This window comes from Canis lupus, chromosome 15 (genome assembly GCF_003254725.2).
Source record: "Canis lupus dingo isolate Sandy chromosome 15, ASM325472v2, whole genome shotgun sequence".
NCBI classification, from domain to species: domain Eukaryota; kingdom Metazoa; phylum Chordata; class Mammalia; order Carnivora; family Canidae; genus Canis; species Canis lupus.
In genome coordinates this window covers 46509710-46526236 of record NC_064257.1, presented here as the reverse complement: position 1 = coordinate 46526236, position 16527 = coordinate 46509710, and the positions used below count along the sequence as shown (strand labels likewise).

The 16527-nt window shown below is 39.8% G+C and overlaps 1 protein-coding gene across 4 annotated transcripts in view; it reads left to right on the top strand.

Annotated features, from left to right (window-relative positions):
* The window catches only part of NR3C2 (nuclear receptor subfamily 3 group C member 2), a 330635-nt gene that overhangs the window by 249232 nt on the left and 64876 nt on the right, over positions 1-16527 (top strand). For all 4 annotated transcript variants that reach the window (XM_049094172.1, XM_049094173.1, XM_035699336.2 and 1 more), the window contains 2 exons: positions 12550-12876; positions 14309-14453. In XM_049094172.1, the coding sequence (XP_048950129.1) occupies positions 12550-12876; positions 14309-14453 (472 nt within the window). The remainder of the gene's footprint in view (positions 1-12549; positions 12877-14308; positions 14454-16527) is intronic.

The following is a 16527-nucleotide window of genomic DNA, read 5'->3' as shown; positions in this document are numbered from 1 at the left end:
ATTAGTATGCTGCTTATTTCAGTTCTCATTTGATTGTTTTTTATATAGTCTAAGAAATTAATTATCTTTCTGGCTTTTTTTTTATTGCTGTTTTTATCAATTTCTGTGGTGTAAAGCAGTGGTTCTCAGTCAGGGGTACTTATATCCCCAGGGGGGATATAATATAATATAATATAATATAATATAATATAATATAATATAATTAATATAATATAATAAATAATCCCCAGGGGGATTTTTGGCAAAATCTGGAAATATTTTTGGTTGTTACAACTTGGAGTAGGAGGATACTACTGGCTTTTAGGGAGTAGAGGGCCAGGAATGCTGCTAAATACTTTACATTGCATAGGACAGAACCCAACAATAAGAATTACCTGGCCTAAAATATCAATAGTGATAAGATTGAGAAACCCTGTTATAGAATCTATTTTTCTTCCTGTATATCCCTTCCCTTCCTTCCTGTCTTTAGACTCTTTTCCTAGGTCCCCTCTGTTTCTCCTCTCTGTCATCTCACTTAGAACCTTTAGGTTGGTGGTTCTTAATTTCAAAATACAGGGAAAAAAATCACACAGGAGTTCTTGAAAAATGAAGACTCTCAGCCTGCCCTTGTAGGTATTCTGACCCATAGATCTGGAGTGGCCCAAGATTACATCTTGAAAGGGCTCCAGGTGATCCTGAGGAAGACCATGCATAGACCGCAGTTAGAGTGGTAGGATAATCTTTGTTTTCATAACGTTTGCTTTTCTTCATTTGTTTAGATCCTTTATTAGTTGAACTAATCAATTATGTTGTTATCTTGATTAAGCCTTTAAAATATACATAGCTTTTAATAATTATTTATACTTTGGGAAATAAATGTATTTATGGGCACATCAACCAAGTAGCTGGATAATACATCTTACAGAGTTTCTTCCCAAAATTTCTGGTCTCTTGTCCCTACTTTTTTTTTTTTTTTTTTTTTTTTTTTTTTGGTAATATACTGTATGTCTTCTCACTGGTTGATAGAGGGTCCCTGAAAATACAAGATTTAAAACTTGTCTTTTAAATGTATGAACCAATCAAAAAAAAAAAAAAAAAAAAGCATGTACTGTAACAGCTGAAAATATTGGGAATAATCCATGTAAGTGATTCCTTAACCAAACTGATGCATATGAAATGTTACAAAAAATTGACCCCCTGAGGATTGTAGTTTATGCCATGCACTTGTTCCATGGAAGCAAAAAGGTGAGGGCAGCAATAACTACATAAGAGCTATTTCTCCCAATGCTGCCTGACACTTAGGAAAGCTGCAGGCTTATTTAGGCACCTGCCTTCCGGAGCTTCAACTCATGTTTGGCATTCTGCGTATTATAACAGTTCAGTTCAAATCACAGGGCTTTGATAGGTCCACAGCAATTATTCAGTGTCTTGAAATTTATCATTAGAATTATATATGGCAATTATTGGGTCATTAATAAGGCATATCCTCTGGGATGTCATTACCAAAACAGATGTCCTTCTACACAGATAAGACAGCTTACAATCATGCAAACAGTGTTGGTCTACTAACCAGCTTTCCACCAGAGTTAGGAGTAACTTTGTGATCCAACTTTGGTCACTTTCTCATGGTAATCATGAAGAAACTATTTTTAAGAAAGCCAGAATTCTGTTTGGATGGCTTTGTGTTCATGCCAAATTAGCAGATATTGAAGTAGTTATCAGATGGCCTGGGGAGAGGTCTTTAGATACTCCCTCATAATTTTCATCAAATGTCTTCCCACCTACTATAAATAAATACAGATAATGTCTCACTGAGCAAATGGGTTTTCACAGTTTTGTCTAAGCCCCTCCTCTATAAAAATTCTGATGCCAACACTGCTAACAGGCCACTGAACTTGAAATGATGAGGCTGAGTGTATATGTCACCTTAACCAGCTGGAATCTCAGCAAATTCATCCTTAAGGCACTTTATTTCCTCTGATTTAAAATGCAGATATTAAACTGGCTGTTTTGTGATGCCCCTTCTAGTTCTAGAAGGTTATGATTCTGTTAGAGTGCTCACAGTTTGGATATCAGATACTGAATTAATGAGGGCCATTTGGGCAGGAGAAGATCATAGCTTTTCTCTGTATCTCCGCCTCTACCCCAACAATGGGTCAGTGTTAAGGGCAGAACCGTTTCCTATCACTGCACCCACAAAAAAGGAATCCATGCTGCTAACTCACTGATACTAAGTGGGCCCTAAGATTAGGGATGTAGAGTACCTCTTTCCTGGTTTCTATCTCTAGATAGAATAAGTTCTTCTATGAGGTTAAAGAGGTAAAAGAAAAAAAAAAGAAAAGAAAAAAAACTTATTTTTGGCTTTTCCCTTTTCTTCTCTCATTAGACTCTCTCACAGAAATGGTAGGGCTGCCTGCCCTCTACTACTATACTTGGCTTCTTTCTGGAGGACACCTGACCTGTCCTTATTATCACACTAAGGCTAACTTGAGCCTTGGCTGGAGCTGTTTTCTGGATAGACTGGCCTAGCTCATTGGGGTTTGGGGTGAGACTTAACATACTTCCTATTTTCCTCAACAGCTTTGTTACAGAATGGTGACTAGTCATCACATTAAGAAATGCGACCAGTTGTAGGATGTCACCAAAACATTCACTCATTTATTTGTACTTTTTTCCTCTTTGTTCAGTAAGTACTTATTTAACGCCTACTGTGTGCTGTGCAATAAAATGCTCCAATAAGTTCTAAGTATTAGAATACAGAAATCCAATAAATGAATATTGAGTACATCTGTATATTGGGCATGTCTTGTGATCATTATTCTCTATGATCATATCTGTAAAGGGAGAATAGTTGAATCTAAAAAAACATTTCAAATCCTAACTCTGAGCCCAAGGAAATTCCCATGAAAGCATACAAATTCTCTAATAGGAAAACCTTTAGAGAAGGCTTGTAGCATCCCCAATTCAATTATGGAAGTTAAAAACTATTATGGGTGCTAAAAATGGTGTTTTCCGTGGTATGTGACTTAGAACCACATTGTCCATTTGAAAATTATAGCACGCAATTGGCCCTAACCCAAATCAGCAACAAAGAACTGACTCCTAGCCAAGACCCCTGCCCTGGTATGACAGCCATGGGCCACCCTGTGACACTTAGAAGAGGCTCGTTCTAACACTAGCAAAGCCATCAGTGATATTTATCATCAAAAGTACCATCCATTCTTCAGAGCTATGTAGAGGGCTGTTAAAAATTAGAATATGCTAGCAGACTATGTTTTAAATGAAGGGAACCCTATCTTTGGAATATAAGCAGAATCTAACAGGAAAATGGTAGGCAATTTGTGATAAGAAACCATAACTGTTTTTGTTTAATCTCCTTATTATAAATGTGACATTACTTTTAAAATTACTAACAGTGACATAAATCTGAATTACAGCCTGAAAGAAAAACTTTCCGAATGGCCCAATTATCCTTCCTGAACTACTTAAAGAGTCTCCAGAAGACCTCCTCAGGGCAGCTCATCTTCCAGCTTTGATGGAGAAGGGCTGACTTGTTTTTATCTAAATCTATGGTTCAATCTCCTATGTGAAGGAAAAATAGATTATAAGGAATCACTGAATATAAAAAGGGATTTAATGTCTACTTCTCCTAAAAGTTTCTTTTTATGGGTTAGCATCGCATTTATTAAGAACTTTCTTGAGTTCTTTCTGCCCACGGGTCTTGTCCCTGTGCTTTAATAAAACCACCTTTTTTGCACCGAAAAAAAAAAATTCATAAATTCTTTCTTAGACCTTTTTTTTTTTTTAAAGTAGCTAAATTTGAAGAATACTTTTGAAACTTAAATGGAAAGCATATTCTTTTAAAGATGCTTTCGCCCAGCCTGCTGTGCCGAATTAGGTTCTGAGAGAGCCACCAAAGCTCTGGAATTTACACTGTGGCAGTATACCAGATGAAAAAAAATAGCTGTTCGTCTTCTAAACAGAGCAGAGAGGTCAGGCGTGTGTGTCCGCACCCCCACCCCCACCCCTGGCACAGCTCTGCTCACCACCAGGCAGCTGAGAAGACTCCACCTCAGCAGTGACCTGAGACCTGCCAACACAAGACATCATCAGAGGGCCTCAGAATGTTTTAGTGCTAACCCTGTGTTTCAGAGAAAAAGCTGGAAGGAAAACATGAGAAGCAAATTCAAGAGAATCACTTATTCAGAAAAGACCATTTGGTTTGGCTCAGCTTTATCTGGGAGTTTCCAGACCAATTCAGCCTGTATCCTGAAGAGATCCCAGCCTAGAAAAATAATTTTTTTTCAAGTACATGCATCATTGGCTACTATTAATTCTTAATTTAGACTTATTCTGATAATGTCAGTGGAATAAAATGTAGAGTAATATTTATTTAAAATGTATAAAAGCTACAAACATTGACATTTGTTTTCTCTTTCCTCAGGCCTATTTAATTTCTCCCCTCCCCCAACTTGAGTGGCGTCCTGTTAACCCATTAACATGTACTTACTATACTCATTCTTTTTTTTTTATATTAGTGTTAGCTTCTAATGTGAAGATTTTTTAAAATCCTGCTCGGCTTCTCTGTCTTGCATTTTTTAAATGTTGAAATACTAGAGTGATAGTACTCAGAAGTGCAGAATTGTTTTCTGTATTATGCCAATTTTGAAAAATACACATTTATATCATTTCATTGGGTTATTATTCTGTTTGGTTATCTAGATCACCAATTCTTTTTCTTGCTAAGAATTCTAATAATTTTTAATCATTCAATTATAATTTCAACATTGGTAGTCTCAACTAAAACCTAGTCAGTTTATTTTTCATGTAAGTAATGTATAAGTTATTACTTATAATTTGATCAAAAATGAGATGATTTTATATTAAATATGCTGTTAAGTAATATTTCTTAAAAGATCATTAAAACTATAATGATGTGGCTCTAAGTAATTATTTGACAGAAAGAATATTGAGCTCAGGATAAAATATTTTGAAGGAAACTGATATTGGAGATAAAACTATTCTAGTTTGCATATTTTTCTGTTCTCCATAGTTTTTGTTTCTTAGGTACATAAATAGTAGTCTTAAAAAAAAAATCTGAAAGTGAATTTAGGCAACTTTCCTCATGGCATTAGAATTCTTGAATACTTGCAAGTTGTAAGGTCACTGGGTACAATCTAAGGGACCAGGATGAAGAAGCCATTGCAGCAAAGTAGGAACAAATGCTAAGAGGGAAAAACAGAATAATTGAACCATGCCTAAAAAGTGATGTGCAGACAAATGTTAAAGCATTATATTTTATACATTCTCTTAGGGCTTATTTACAGAGTCTTTTGCTGAAAATGTTATAAAAGAAAAATGCCATTAACCTAAGGTAAATAACCTCTAATATATCTATGGGTAAACTTTTGTTTATATATTTATAAATATAAATAAGTAAACATTTTTGCATCTGTGTGTATAATATTGCTTGAGGTAGATCCCACTGAGCAGACTTGCTGGTTTGAGAAGGTATGCGTGGGGCCCTTTCTGTGGGTTTTCTCCCCGACATGTGTTCTAGCATGTGACTATTTCTTTTTGGCCTGAGCCAATGGAGGATCATGCTAGGGTGCAGGAAGGCACAGTAAATTAAGCTGGGCACTGTAGTCTGTTTCCAGGTCACTGCCTTCTGCCTCTTTCTTATACCTTGTTCACCCTTTGACCTTGTTAGAACAGTAATGTTTCTTCATAAAACATTCTTAATGAGACTATTTACCTTGCATGCCCAATGAGATCAGGCTTCGTGTAATAAATTCTGTACTCAAACATATGCCAAGAAGGCAACCCTTGCAGCTGTTAAAGAATTAACTTTTTAACTGAGGGAGGGGCCTCTCGCTTGGCAGCCACAGCTATTGTGGCACTGGTTTTCTTATTTGAAGTGCATTATAAAGCTGGATGGAAGTTTTCTCTCCTTTTTTCCTTTGTTTGTATTTTGTTTTGTGTACACAGATATATCGATCTTGAGTGTAGCATAGCTGTTCCTAAAGAATACAAATTTATAAAAGCTAATAAATAATATGTATTTTATCAAGAATTTTCATCTGATTTCAAAGATCGATTTGTCCAAAGAACTCAAGTCTCAATTGCAACAGATCTTAGGAACTTTATTTTGCTCAGAAGTAGTTCTCCCCCCCCCCCCATTGAATACTATTTTTTATACAGACTAGTTTGAATTTGCATCTTTTGATATCTCCTTCCATCAGAATGAAGGTATTCTCATATGAGCAAAAAAGCATAAAGCCTGGGATACCTGCTGTAGCAGCAGCAGCCCCTGAATACACAGAAAGTGACCATTCTGCCCAAGGAATGGGGAGAGGAAATATCTTGTGTGCCGGTACAGGTCATAATATGCCTCCTACTGAAAAGACCAATATCTGCAATCAAAGCGACCTAATGGTAACCTTAGTGACCATGTAGAAAGTCACTGGAGGGCTAGGCCCTTCTCACCTCCCTTTGACCTCCTGATTTGATGTCATCTGTACATGTAATGAGGCTTCTGTCTTCTGTTTTTCCATTGTCATTCAATAGCTCAGCACCTAATCACTCTGCCCCCGTCATCAGTGCCATCCTTGTGACCCTGTGCAAATCACTGCACCGGTCTATATGATGGTGATGACAAGGTATACCTACCTCACAAGGTGCTTATGAGGATTAAATGGGATATTTTTCCAGGACACTGTCCTAGCACTTAACATACAGATTCTCAATGAATGGCAGCTCTTTACTACCACTGTTTCCCCACTAATAAAATTAGTTTAAGGCAGTCCCAGCCTGGCCAGACCTAGACCTGCTGCTTCACCTTCAAAACTCTGGCCCAAGATGGAACCCTCTCCACACACATCCTCATTGTACACACATTCCTGAGTCTGACTGGCATTAAAAGAAAAAAGAGAGGAAAAAAGTGTTGCAAAGTATTAGAGGAAAAAATAATATATGTGACTACAAAAAATATAAATGCTATAAAAAAGAACCACCATATTAATCATCTGTCTAGCCTCAGAAATACCTTGTAGGTAGATGCTCACTCTGCACCTTTCTGCCCTATCCCTAGCAGCAAAAGCATCAGAATGTCATCAGGGGGTTATCTTCCAGAACCTTGTTATTATCTCCACGAAATTAGAAGACTTCTATTCTGACTGCCTCAGATTCCCTTGAGTATCTCTGATGAGATTTGGCATCTGGTCTGATGAGATTTGGCTTCTGGTCTCCTGTTAGAGGGGTCAGTGGTGCTTAACTTTGGGTGGATCCCCACATAGGAAGGTGGCCTGGTCCATGTGGGTCTTCAGTGTAATCTGAATCACACCAGAAGCAAATCCCAGAGCATGGTGGGAATAATGCAGAGGGATACAGGAAAATGTGACCTCTCAACGTCTCCCTCCCATTGTCTGACTCTCTACATATTTGTCAGTACCACTGATCCCACACTTACCGTAGCCTGCTTTACAAACCTAATCACTCTCTTATTTTTTTATCCAATTTTCCCAAGATTGTAATCTCTCGTTCAGGCTCAGATCTTGTTATTCAACATTGCACAGGACACCTTCTACACAGGGGTAGATATTGGTTATTGGTTAAGTCGTGAAGAAACGTATTCCGCAATAGCAACAAAATTATATTTATTATAGATGTGATGATGTCTATGGACATATTTGTATACACATTAAAATTTAATATATGGTGATTCACTAATTTGGAATGTCTTTTCCCCCCAGGTTTACTGAGGTTATGATTAAAAAATAAAAGATTATGTATATTTAACATGTACTGTGTGGTATTGTGATATAAATATACCTGTGTAATTATTACCACAAGCTAATATATTCATCACCCCATACAGTTACCATTGTGTGTGTGTGTGTGTGTGTGTGTAATGTCTTTTTTTTTTAATTTTTTTATTTATTTATGATAGTTACAGAGAGAGAGAGGGGCAGAGACACAGGCAGAGGGAGAAGCAGGCTCCATGCACCGGGAGCCCGATGTGGGATTCGATCCCGGGTCTCCAGGATCGCAGCCCTGGGCCAAAGGCAGGCGCCAAACCGCTGCGCCACCCAGGGATCCCTGTAATGTCTTTTAAAGTAGTCAGAAGTTGAGTTTGAGTTTGCCTTAGCATATTTTCTGTACTACTAACATCAATAATGCCTATTAATTTATTAAATTATGTACATTAATGTGAGAATGTTTAGGGATATTTTTTAAAATACCCTGTTTTCAAGTTCTGTAACCACTCAAGGAGTATTTATAAACAATTGAAATGCCACTTTTAATTATCATTTGAGAAGCTAATCATTTATTCATAAAGCAGTGTGCCAAGGGATGCTCACCCCAGTTCCAGGGGTGTGTATTGCCTTGGGAACTACAGATGCTCTTTTACATATTAGTACCAAAGAGAGAAGTTTCGCTACAAAACCAATTAAACCTGTAGAAAGATGACATTTCTTCTTTTGGTTTTACGACACAAAAATACGTGGCTGTCCTCCCCCCCCCCCCCCCCCCCGCCCCCAGCTCTCTGAGTGTGTCTTCTCTGGGCAGTAGAAAGACAAAGAGCAGTCATGCAAATGACGAGGATGAGGAGGCTAGGAAAACATAAGCAAGTCGAGGGTGGCAAAAAAAAAAAAAAAATGGTCTGTTAGAATAAGGATGGTGGGGTGGGTACTGTTCTTATCCGGTGGATTCAAGCCAGAAATTATATTTGGCCTGTGAACAGAAAATACATGTTTTCGCATGACCTGAATATATCCTGCCCACACTTAACATTTCAAGACATGGTATGAGACATCTCTGAAATGAAATGAAAGAATTCTCACTTTACAGTGAGACATCATGATTGAAAAAGAATCCATACCAGCCTTTTCTTCTACTCCAGGAGAAGAAGAAAAAAAAAGCTGTCCTAATTACCCATTTCTAGAGCTAAAATATCTTTCATTGGACATACTTGAGAAAGATCACGATGAAAGTACTATGAGAATCTTGTTTATCCCATCGTTTTACTGCAAGATGCAAGAGTGATGTAAGGCCTAGCCAGCCATCGTTCTTGCCCACCAGTAGTTTGTCAGAAAGGACTATCCACCTCAGAAGAAGGAGTAAACCAAAAAGGGAAGTCTTGCCATGCTACGTTCAAGGCCTTTGCAAATCGTGAGAGCTCACTGAGAATTTTTCACACTTTCCCTAAGGTCCAACCTGATGCTCCCTGCTTGCTTCTGCATATTGGTCAGGATGGGAAGCAGGGTCTCCCCGTTGCACAGCTCCTGGGGGGAAACAATTCTTGGAGAATCTATAGAGTTCTATCTCCTAGTGGTGCCAGGAAAAAGTGGCTGCCAAGATGCTGCTAGTAATTAAGGATTTGGCAGCTGAGGGCAGCCAGGAAGCACGTACTAGTTAACCATAACATCCAGATAGAACAAGTGAAACTCCTTTAGGTTTGAGTGGGACTGGGACATGTTTCCAGTAACATTAATGTACACACACACACCCCCAACCGTGCGTGTGCACACACAGGTGTTGTTGGCACTTAAGAAATGAAGTGTGGCTCTGGCCATCTGGGAGCATGAGTTCCCAAGCCCAATGCCTATTAACTCCATGTTTATTTAGTAAGGTGGTGAGTAGGCAGCGATAAGACCCCAAATATATGTTAACTGATGCTTTGGATAGTGGAATCATGCTTATTAAGGATCTTTGGCCAAAGATTTTCCTGTGTAATTAGCAAGCATCTTAATTACACACCTGGATTTGAAGCTTGAGTTAAAGTATAAAAAATGATACAAATTAGATAAAGACAAAAAGATTAGAAGGGAAGCCCCATAGTATAACTTCATTAATAGAGTATGATAATTTATTAAAGTTTATTAAAATTGGAATTTGAAATAAATTCAACACTTATTGAGTACCCATAAGCCTCATGGAAAGGATGTTATAGGAACACATAAGACACTATTACCAACTTCTAGGAGCTTTCATTTTATAATACAGCATGTATTAGAAGAGCGGCATAAAATTTTCAAGCGGTTTAGAAAGGCTACTTTGAGTAATAAAAGTAAATTAATTATGTAACTCCCTGTGCTTTTAGAAAAGATACTGGGTGAATACACATGGCTGCAGAATCTGCACACTGAAAATATTACCTTGAGCTATTTAAATAAATACAGATTATTACTCAATTCCAAGTGTGTCCCACATATATTCACAAAATCACAGGGTAAAGTTAAATGTAACTGAAACACTAAACATAATGTTGATAAGCTGCTCAATAGGCTATGCTACAGGCCGTAGCCTTGTGGATAAGTGCTAGAGAAAACGTTAAGCTTTCTTCTTCAAGATATTTCATAGCATTGACCTTAAATCAGCCATGAGAATAAACACAGCATTATAGACCTAAGGCCTAAAACAAATATGAATTTTATAATTAATTTGCAAGCAAATACCACTTTTAATAAAATTTGAAAATATAACCCTTGGCTACTTCTAGTCAATCAAATTATGGTTATCATCAGATGTAGTCTTACAATGAATAGGGACATTTTAATGAACTGGAATATTTTAAATATTTGCAAAATTATGGAAAGACTGGTAGCACTTTCAGTAGCACTTACTGAAATATTATTTCAGATGTTACTAATGATTTTCAAAATGTTTTTATCTTTCTTACCCAGTTAGCCCACTGTGAGATAGGAGAGGGAAGCCCTGTCATCTCCATTTTTCAGACAAATCATTTGAGGCTTAGAGAAAAGTTTATGTGACACAGGCAGTTCCAAGTATCTGATTCCCCAAATAATCAGTAGATGCTATTTGTGAGGCACTTTGCTGATTTTTTTTCTCCTTGGTGGTTTGCTCACTCATCCAATTCATCAGAAACACCTTAGTTCTCTACTGTAAGCTCAGCACTCCTGGCCAGGATTTGTTCTCAGCTTCCTGTTAGCATATATGAATATGATACATTTGCTTTTCATTGAAACAACCCCAGAAATCAGGTTTTTCTGCCACAAATCTTTTCTTGAAGGAGGTAGCCTATAAAGAAATGAAATGATTTGAAATGACTTTTAAAATTTTTCTGCTAAGGTCAAACTCCTGAAAGACAGAACTTATATCTTTTAAGCCCAATTCCAATATTTAAGGGATGTGTGGCAGATAGATCTATTGTTGGCTAGTGGCTTGCCTTGTATCTGAATTGGTGTTTCTGTGATGAATGTGGTAAATATTGATGCCCATAATTGTAATCATGAATGGTTGTTTTTAAAAATCAAGTTTATTGGTGTGGCATATTTTGACTTGACGTGAAATTTGTGTTCTAGAAGTCCCTTACATGTTAGAACTAAGGAGAAGGTCCTTCAAGATTTTAAAATAAAATCTTCAGTAAAATTGAAAACCTTGCATTTGCTAAGGAAGTTATTATCATAGCTCGAAGCTCAGTTTGGCATTTCTAAGCTTTCTTTCCTTTTTATCCATTCAGTCGTCCTTCCATCCATCCATCCATCCATCCACCCATCCATCCATCCATCCATCCATCCATCCTCCCAGTTATCTGTCTGTCTACTTGTCCACCCCATGCATGTGCTTCCCACCCCCACCCAGTCCTCCTATCCACCTTCCGGTCTCTCTTCTACCTCCCCAGTCTTTGATTTCTCATTTTCTATTTCAAGAGCCCTTGAGAGAAATGAGAAAGAAAAACAGTTGCTATCAACCTTAATACTGACCCTTTGGTTTTCACTTAAATGACTGTATTATGTTTATTATCGAAAATGTGGCACTTCTAAGAGTAAACAGGGCCTTATTGGTGATCATCCTGGGAAAACCGGCATAAACCAGGACTGTTCTGGGTAAGTGAGAACATCGGGTCACTCGTACAGGGTATGTTGTCCTAAAAATCTAGGGTGGGATTCTGATATAGCATCAGTACATTTTTAGCTCTAGATTATATGATACGTGTATTGTTCGTTCATATTAAAAACAGAGAGCGAGGCAGATGTTTAAAGATTTCATATGTGTGTCCTGGTGGAACTTGCGCCTGATTTTTTTGTAGCGTTGATTCCTGTACATGTAGTACTTAGCTCTGCAGTTTGAAATCCCCTAGATATTTAATTTATTCCCTTTTGTTGCCTTTGCTCTGGGGTCGATCGCTCTCCCCATAACGCGGCGGAAATCCACACGTCAGTTTGTCCAGGCATCGCACTGACCGAGGCGCCGCGGGGGCTGCAAGTGAGGAGCAGCCGGGTCTCGGGTCGGTCTCGTGGCCGCGGATGCTGCGGATGCACCAGCAGCCGGGCCGTGCGCACCTGTGAGCGGTGCCCGGGGCAGGGGGGGGGGGGCATCCCCGGCTCCTTGGGGATGTCCCCGCCGCGTCCGCCACCCGCTGGCCTCCGAACTCCCCTCTCTCCTGCCACAGGCTCGTGGCCGCTCCGGCCCGCCGCCTCGTCACACAGTGGGGCCTTCGGGGCACCTGCTCGCGAGGTCGTCGGCGTGGTCCCCTGGTGGCAGGCGCGTGGCCCCGGCCGCCCGCCCGCCCCCCCGCCCAACCCTCCCGTCTGTGCCTCTTCACAGCCCGCAAGTCCAAGAAGCTGGGCAAGCTCAAGGGCGCGCACGAGGAGCCGCCGCCCGCGCCGCCGCAGAGCCCCGAGGAGGGGGCGCCGTACCTCGCGCCCGCGCAGGAGCCGCCCGTGCCCGCCGCGCTGGTGCCGCAGCTCGCCGCCGTGTCCCGCGCGCTCGCGCCCTCCCCGGTCACCATCCTGGAGAGCATCGAGCCCGAGGTCGTGTACGCGGGCTACGACAGCTCCAAGCCCGACACGGCCGAAAACCTCCTCTCCACGCTGAACCGCCTGGCGGGCAAGCAGATGATCCAAGTGGTGAAGTGGGCGAAGGTACTTCCAGGTAGGACGCCCCGCCCCGCCCCGCCCCGCCCCGCGTCCTCCCGGCGGTACCCCAGGAAGGGCGCGGTGCAGGGAAGCTCATGTCCCCGCGGATGCTAGGGCCGAGGGTTCCATGTGAATACCCCCTTCTTGTGCTGCGGATTGAGAGGGGACATCTCAGACCCAAAATACTAGTAAGGCGAACTGCCCTGTTTGCCAGAACACGAGCCCGGGTGGCAGCGGCCTGCAAACCGGGGCCGGTGGAAGCGCCAAGGCCACCACGACCTAGCAAGTAAGTTGCAGGAGACCCTGAAAGCCTGTTCTTTCTGAAAACAGCGTCGTTACCTCCAGCACCCTTTAAGCTGTCCCTGGAAGTTCCTACTTTAGTCATTTTTTTTATGCTATAGAATTTTATTAACAAGGCCCCTGTTAATCTACAGAAACCTCACTAGGGATGGGCAGCCCAATGTCCCAGTCCATTAATCAGAGCACTGTCTTGGATTGCGGTCAGCCGGGGCCCTAAGACAGAACACTGGGGAAGGCTCCTTTGCTGGCTTCTTTGAAGACGAGCTTGCCCAGGTGAACCCTACAAGCGAAGAACACCGTGGTGGTGCCCCTGGGGACACAGGGGATGAGAAGAGGAACAAAAGAAGGGCTAACTTGGGCCCAGACAGGAAGACTGCGGGAGAGGGGAGGACGGGTGCCAAGGACGCTTATTCGGCTTCACAATTTTGTTGGAGTCCAGTATTAGCCCAGAAGAAAGGAAACAAGGAATAATACTTTTTCAACCACCACGAATTCATGAAAATTAAGACCTTCCACATTATTGCAGATGTGCAGGAGTTGGCAATGAGTTATTAAAATATTCTTTCTTTAACGTTATCGTGAGTAGGATGAAGCAAGTTTTATAGGTTGATAATGAATTATTTCAGTCTAACCAAGGGTTGTAAACTGTAGATACTCTAAAAACTTTATACTCTAGACAGATATGTTAAAAAGATTCAGAATGGTTGATAACAAAAGAGAAAATCAAAGTCTTAGCTGAATAATTAATGCCCCATCCACACACACACAAACATAAAGAAATAATAATAATAAAAAAAAAAAAACCAGGAGTTTGACCTTAATTTCAGACAAGTTGGATTCAGGACAAATAAGTATTGTATAAGACAAGAATGACACTTTATAACACAAAAAGTAAAATCCACGATGAAACTGCCCGAACTCCCTGCTTTTATTTGTCCTGGCAGTTCACCCTCATTGAAAATTTAGGGTGAATTTAAAAGGGTAAGTTGAACGGGGCCATGCCCACAGTGGGTGCTCCTTAAATGACTGTTGAATTAATTTGAGTCTCTTAGAGACAGGTGACTGTTTGGGGTTGCCTTAAGAAGCTTCTTCCTGGAATGTACTTAAATGCTAAGTGTATTTCTGTGATTAATTGTTCTGTTCCTCAGGATTTCGAAACTTGCCTCTTGAGGACCAAATTACCCTAATCCAGTATTCTTGGATGTGTCTATCATCATTTGCCTTGAGCTGGAGATCGTACAAACATACAAACAGCCAATTTCTCTATTTTGCGCCAGACCTAGTCTTTAATGAGTAAGTACCTATTAATTAGCCTTCATAAAATAAACTGCAGAGTTATTTGTTAAGCTTTTTTAGCATTTCTAAACATAAATCATATGTATATTTGTGAAAGAATCCACTGACACTAGCATTTTAAGAGTAAAAAAATCCTATCATTTAAGAATTTAAAAATTACTTTCTACAGATTTATAATGCACATGTCTGAGTATATATAAATCAGTATATATGGATCTCACAGAATAGTATGTGGGAATTGTCCCAACAGAAAGATGATCCAGTTGGCTCTAAAAACTTGACTGGTACAAAGCCACGATTAATAGAAAACAGTCTCGTTTGGTATCTACTCCGGTTGAGAAGACTAATTTCTAGGAAATGCGAATGCATGAAGTGCCAGTTTTTGCACGCTTTCATATAGTGGTTCTATTGTTAACAGTATACAGCTGCTCAATGTGTTTTCATGACACTCATAATTACCCTTCTTTGCAATCATAAAAAAAAAAAGCCAAAATCTTTCTCTGTAGTGAAACAACTTTGGTTTTATGATGCATTTTAAAAGATCAAAAGAATTGTAAGAGATGTTTCGTTGGCCATGAATTCCTTCCTATGTTAAGTTTACATTTCAGTACCATTTGCATTCCACATTAGCACATTTCATTTATGTTTATTTCCAGCAGGGCTTCTTTGTAATTGTGGGGTCAAGAAATACCTAAAATAAAAAAGGAACATTTGAATTATGATAGTAACCACAGCCATATTCTAACAGATGGCTCTCCCTAGATATGAAAATAGGGGTTTTCAAGTAAGGAAGGAAGCAGATAAGAAATAGATTGGTGATAAAAGAAAGAAAAGCAGTGCAGAAGGTTAAAAGTGGATCCATAGTGCCAAGATACCTATATGGTACCATAGCAGTTTACCTACACAGCCGGGTCACCCCAAAATGGTGTGCCACAAAGGCCACTTTATTCCAATATAAATTAGGAACATCAGATGTTGGTTCTCAAGGTGACCCTTCTTTTGGCTAGTAGTCAGAAAGAATAATTCTACTGCATAATTTTTCACCAAAAGCACTCAATGAGGCCAAACAACTGACATGCCCACTTTCATTTACTTATTTTCCTCATTAATCGCTGATGTTATTAAGTAGTAAGCCTGTTTTCAAACCTGGTCTATAAACCAAAAGAAAAAACATTCCGTGTTTTACAAGTGTGGGTAAATAAAAATCTCTACTCCGTGCCATCTAGCATGTCTCCATTTGATTTGATTTGATATTTTTTTAAAGATTTTATTTATTTATTCATGAGAGACACACACAGAGAGAGAGAGAGAAAGGCAGAGACACAGGCAGAGGGAGAAGCAGGCTCCATGCAGGGAGCTCCCAGGACTCTGGGATCATGCCCTGGGCCAAAGGCAGACACTAAACTGCTAAGCCACCCAGGGATCCCCCCTCCATCTGATTTTAACAGGAGATTTAAAAGATAAGTTCAATCTTGTTTAGTACATCTATTAACTTTTCCCCATAAAATACATATAACATAAAAATTTCCCTTTTTGGCCGTTTGTAAGTGTACAATTCAGTGGCGTTAATTGCATTCACATTGCTGTGCAACCATCACCACCGTCCATCTTCGGGACTTTTTCATCATTCCAGACAGAAACTTTGAACTCCTTAATAACTCTACAGACTCCTCCTGCAAACGTCTGATACCCCCTAGTCTATGACTTTGCCTATTCTAGGTAATTCATACAAGTAGAATCATGCAATATGAATCCTTTTGTGTTTGGCTTATTTCACTTAAGCATAATGTTTTCAAGGCTCATCCTTATTGTACCCTGTATCAGGATTTCATTTTATGGCTGAGTGATATTCTAATGTATGTACATAGGATCGATCCTCATTGTTTGCAGATTCTATTTTGTGAATTGACCTTCTGGCTGCATCTATCTCTAACCCCAGAGTCAATACTCACAGCACTTCCACAGTTCTTCACAGATGTACCCAGAGCAGCAATATATTTGCATCGCCCAGTGTGTACATTTCAGCTGAGACTCTGCTTTTTTGTTTCAGCTCTCATACTGTGAACAAGTG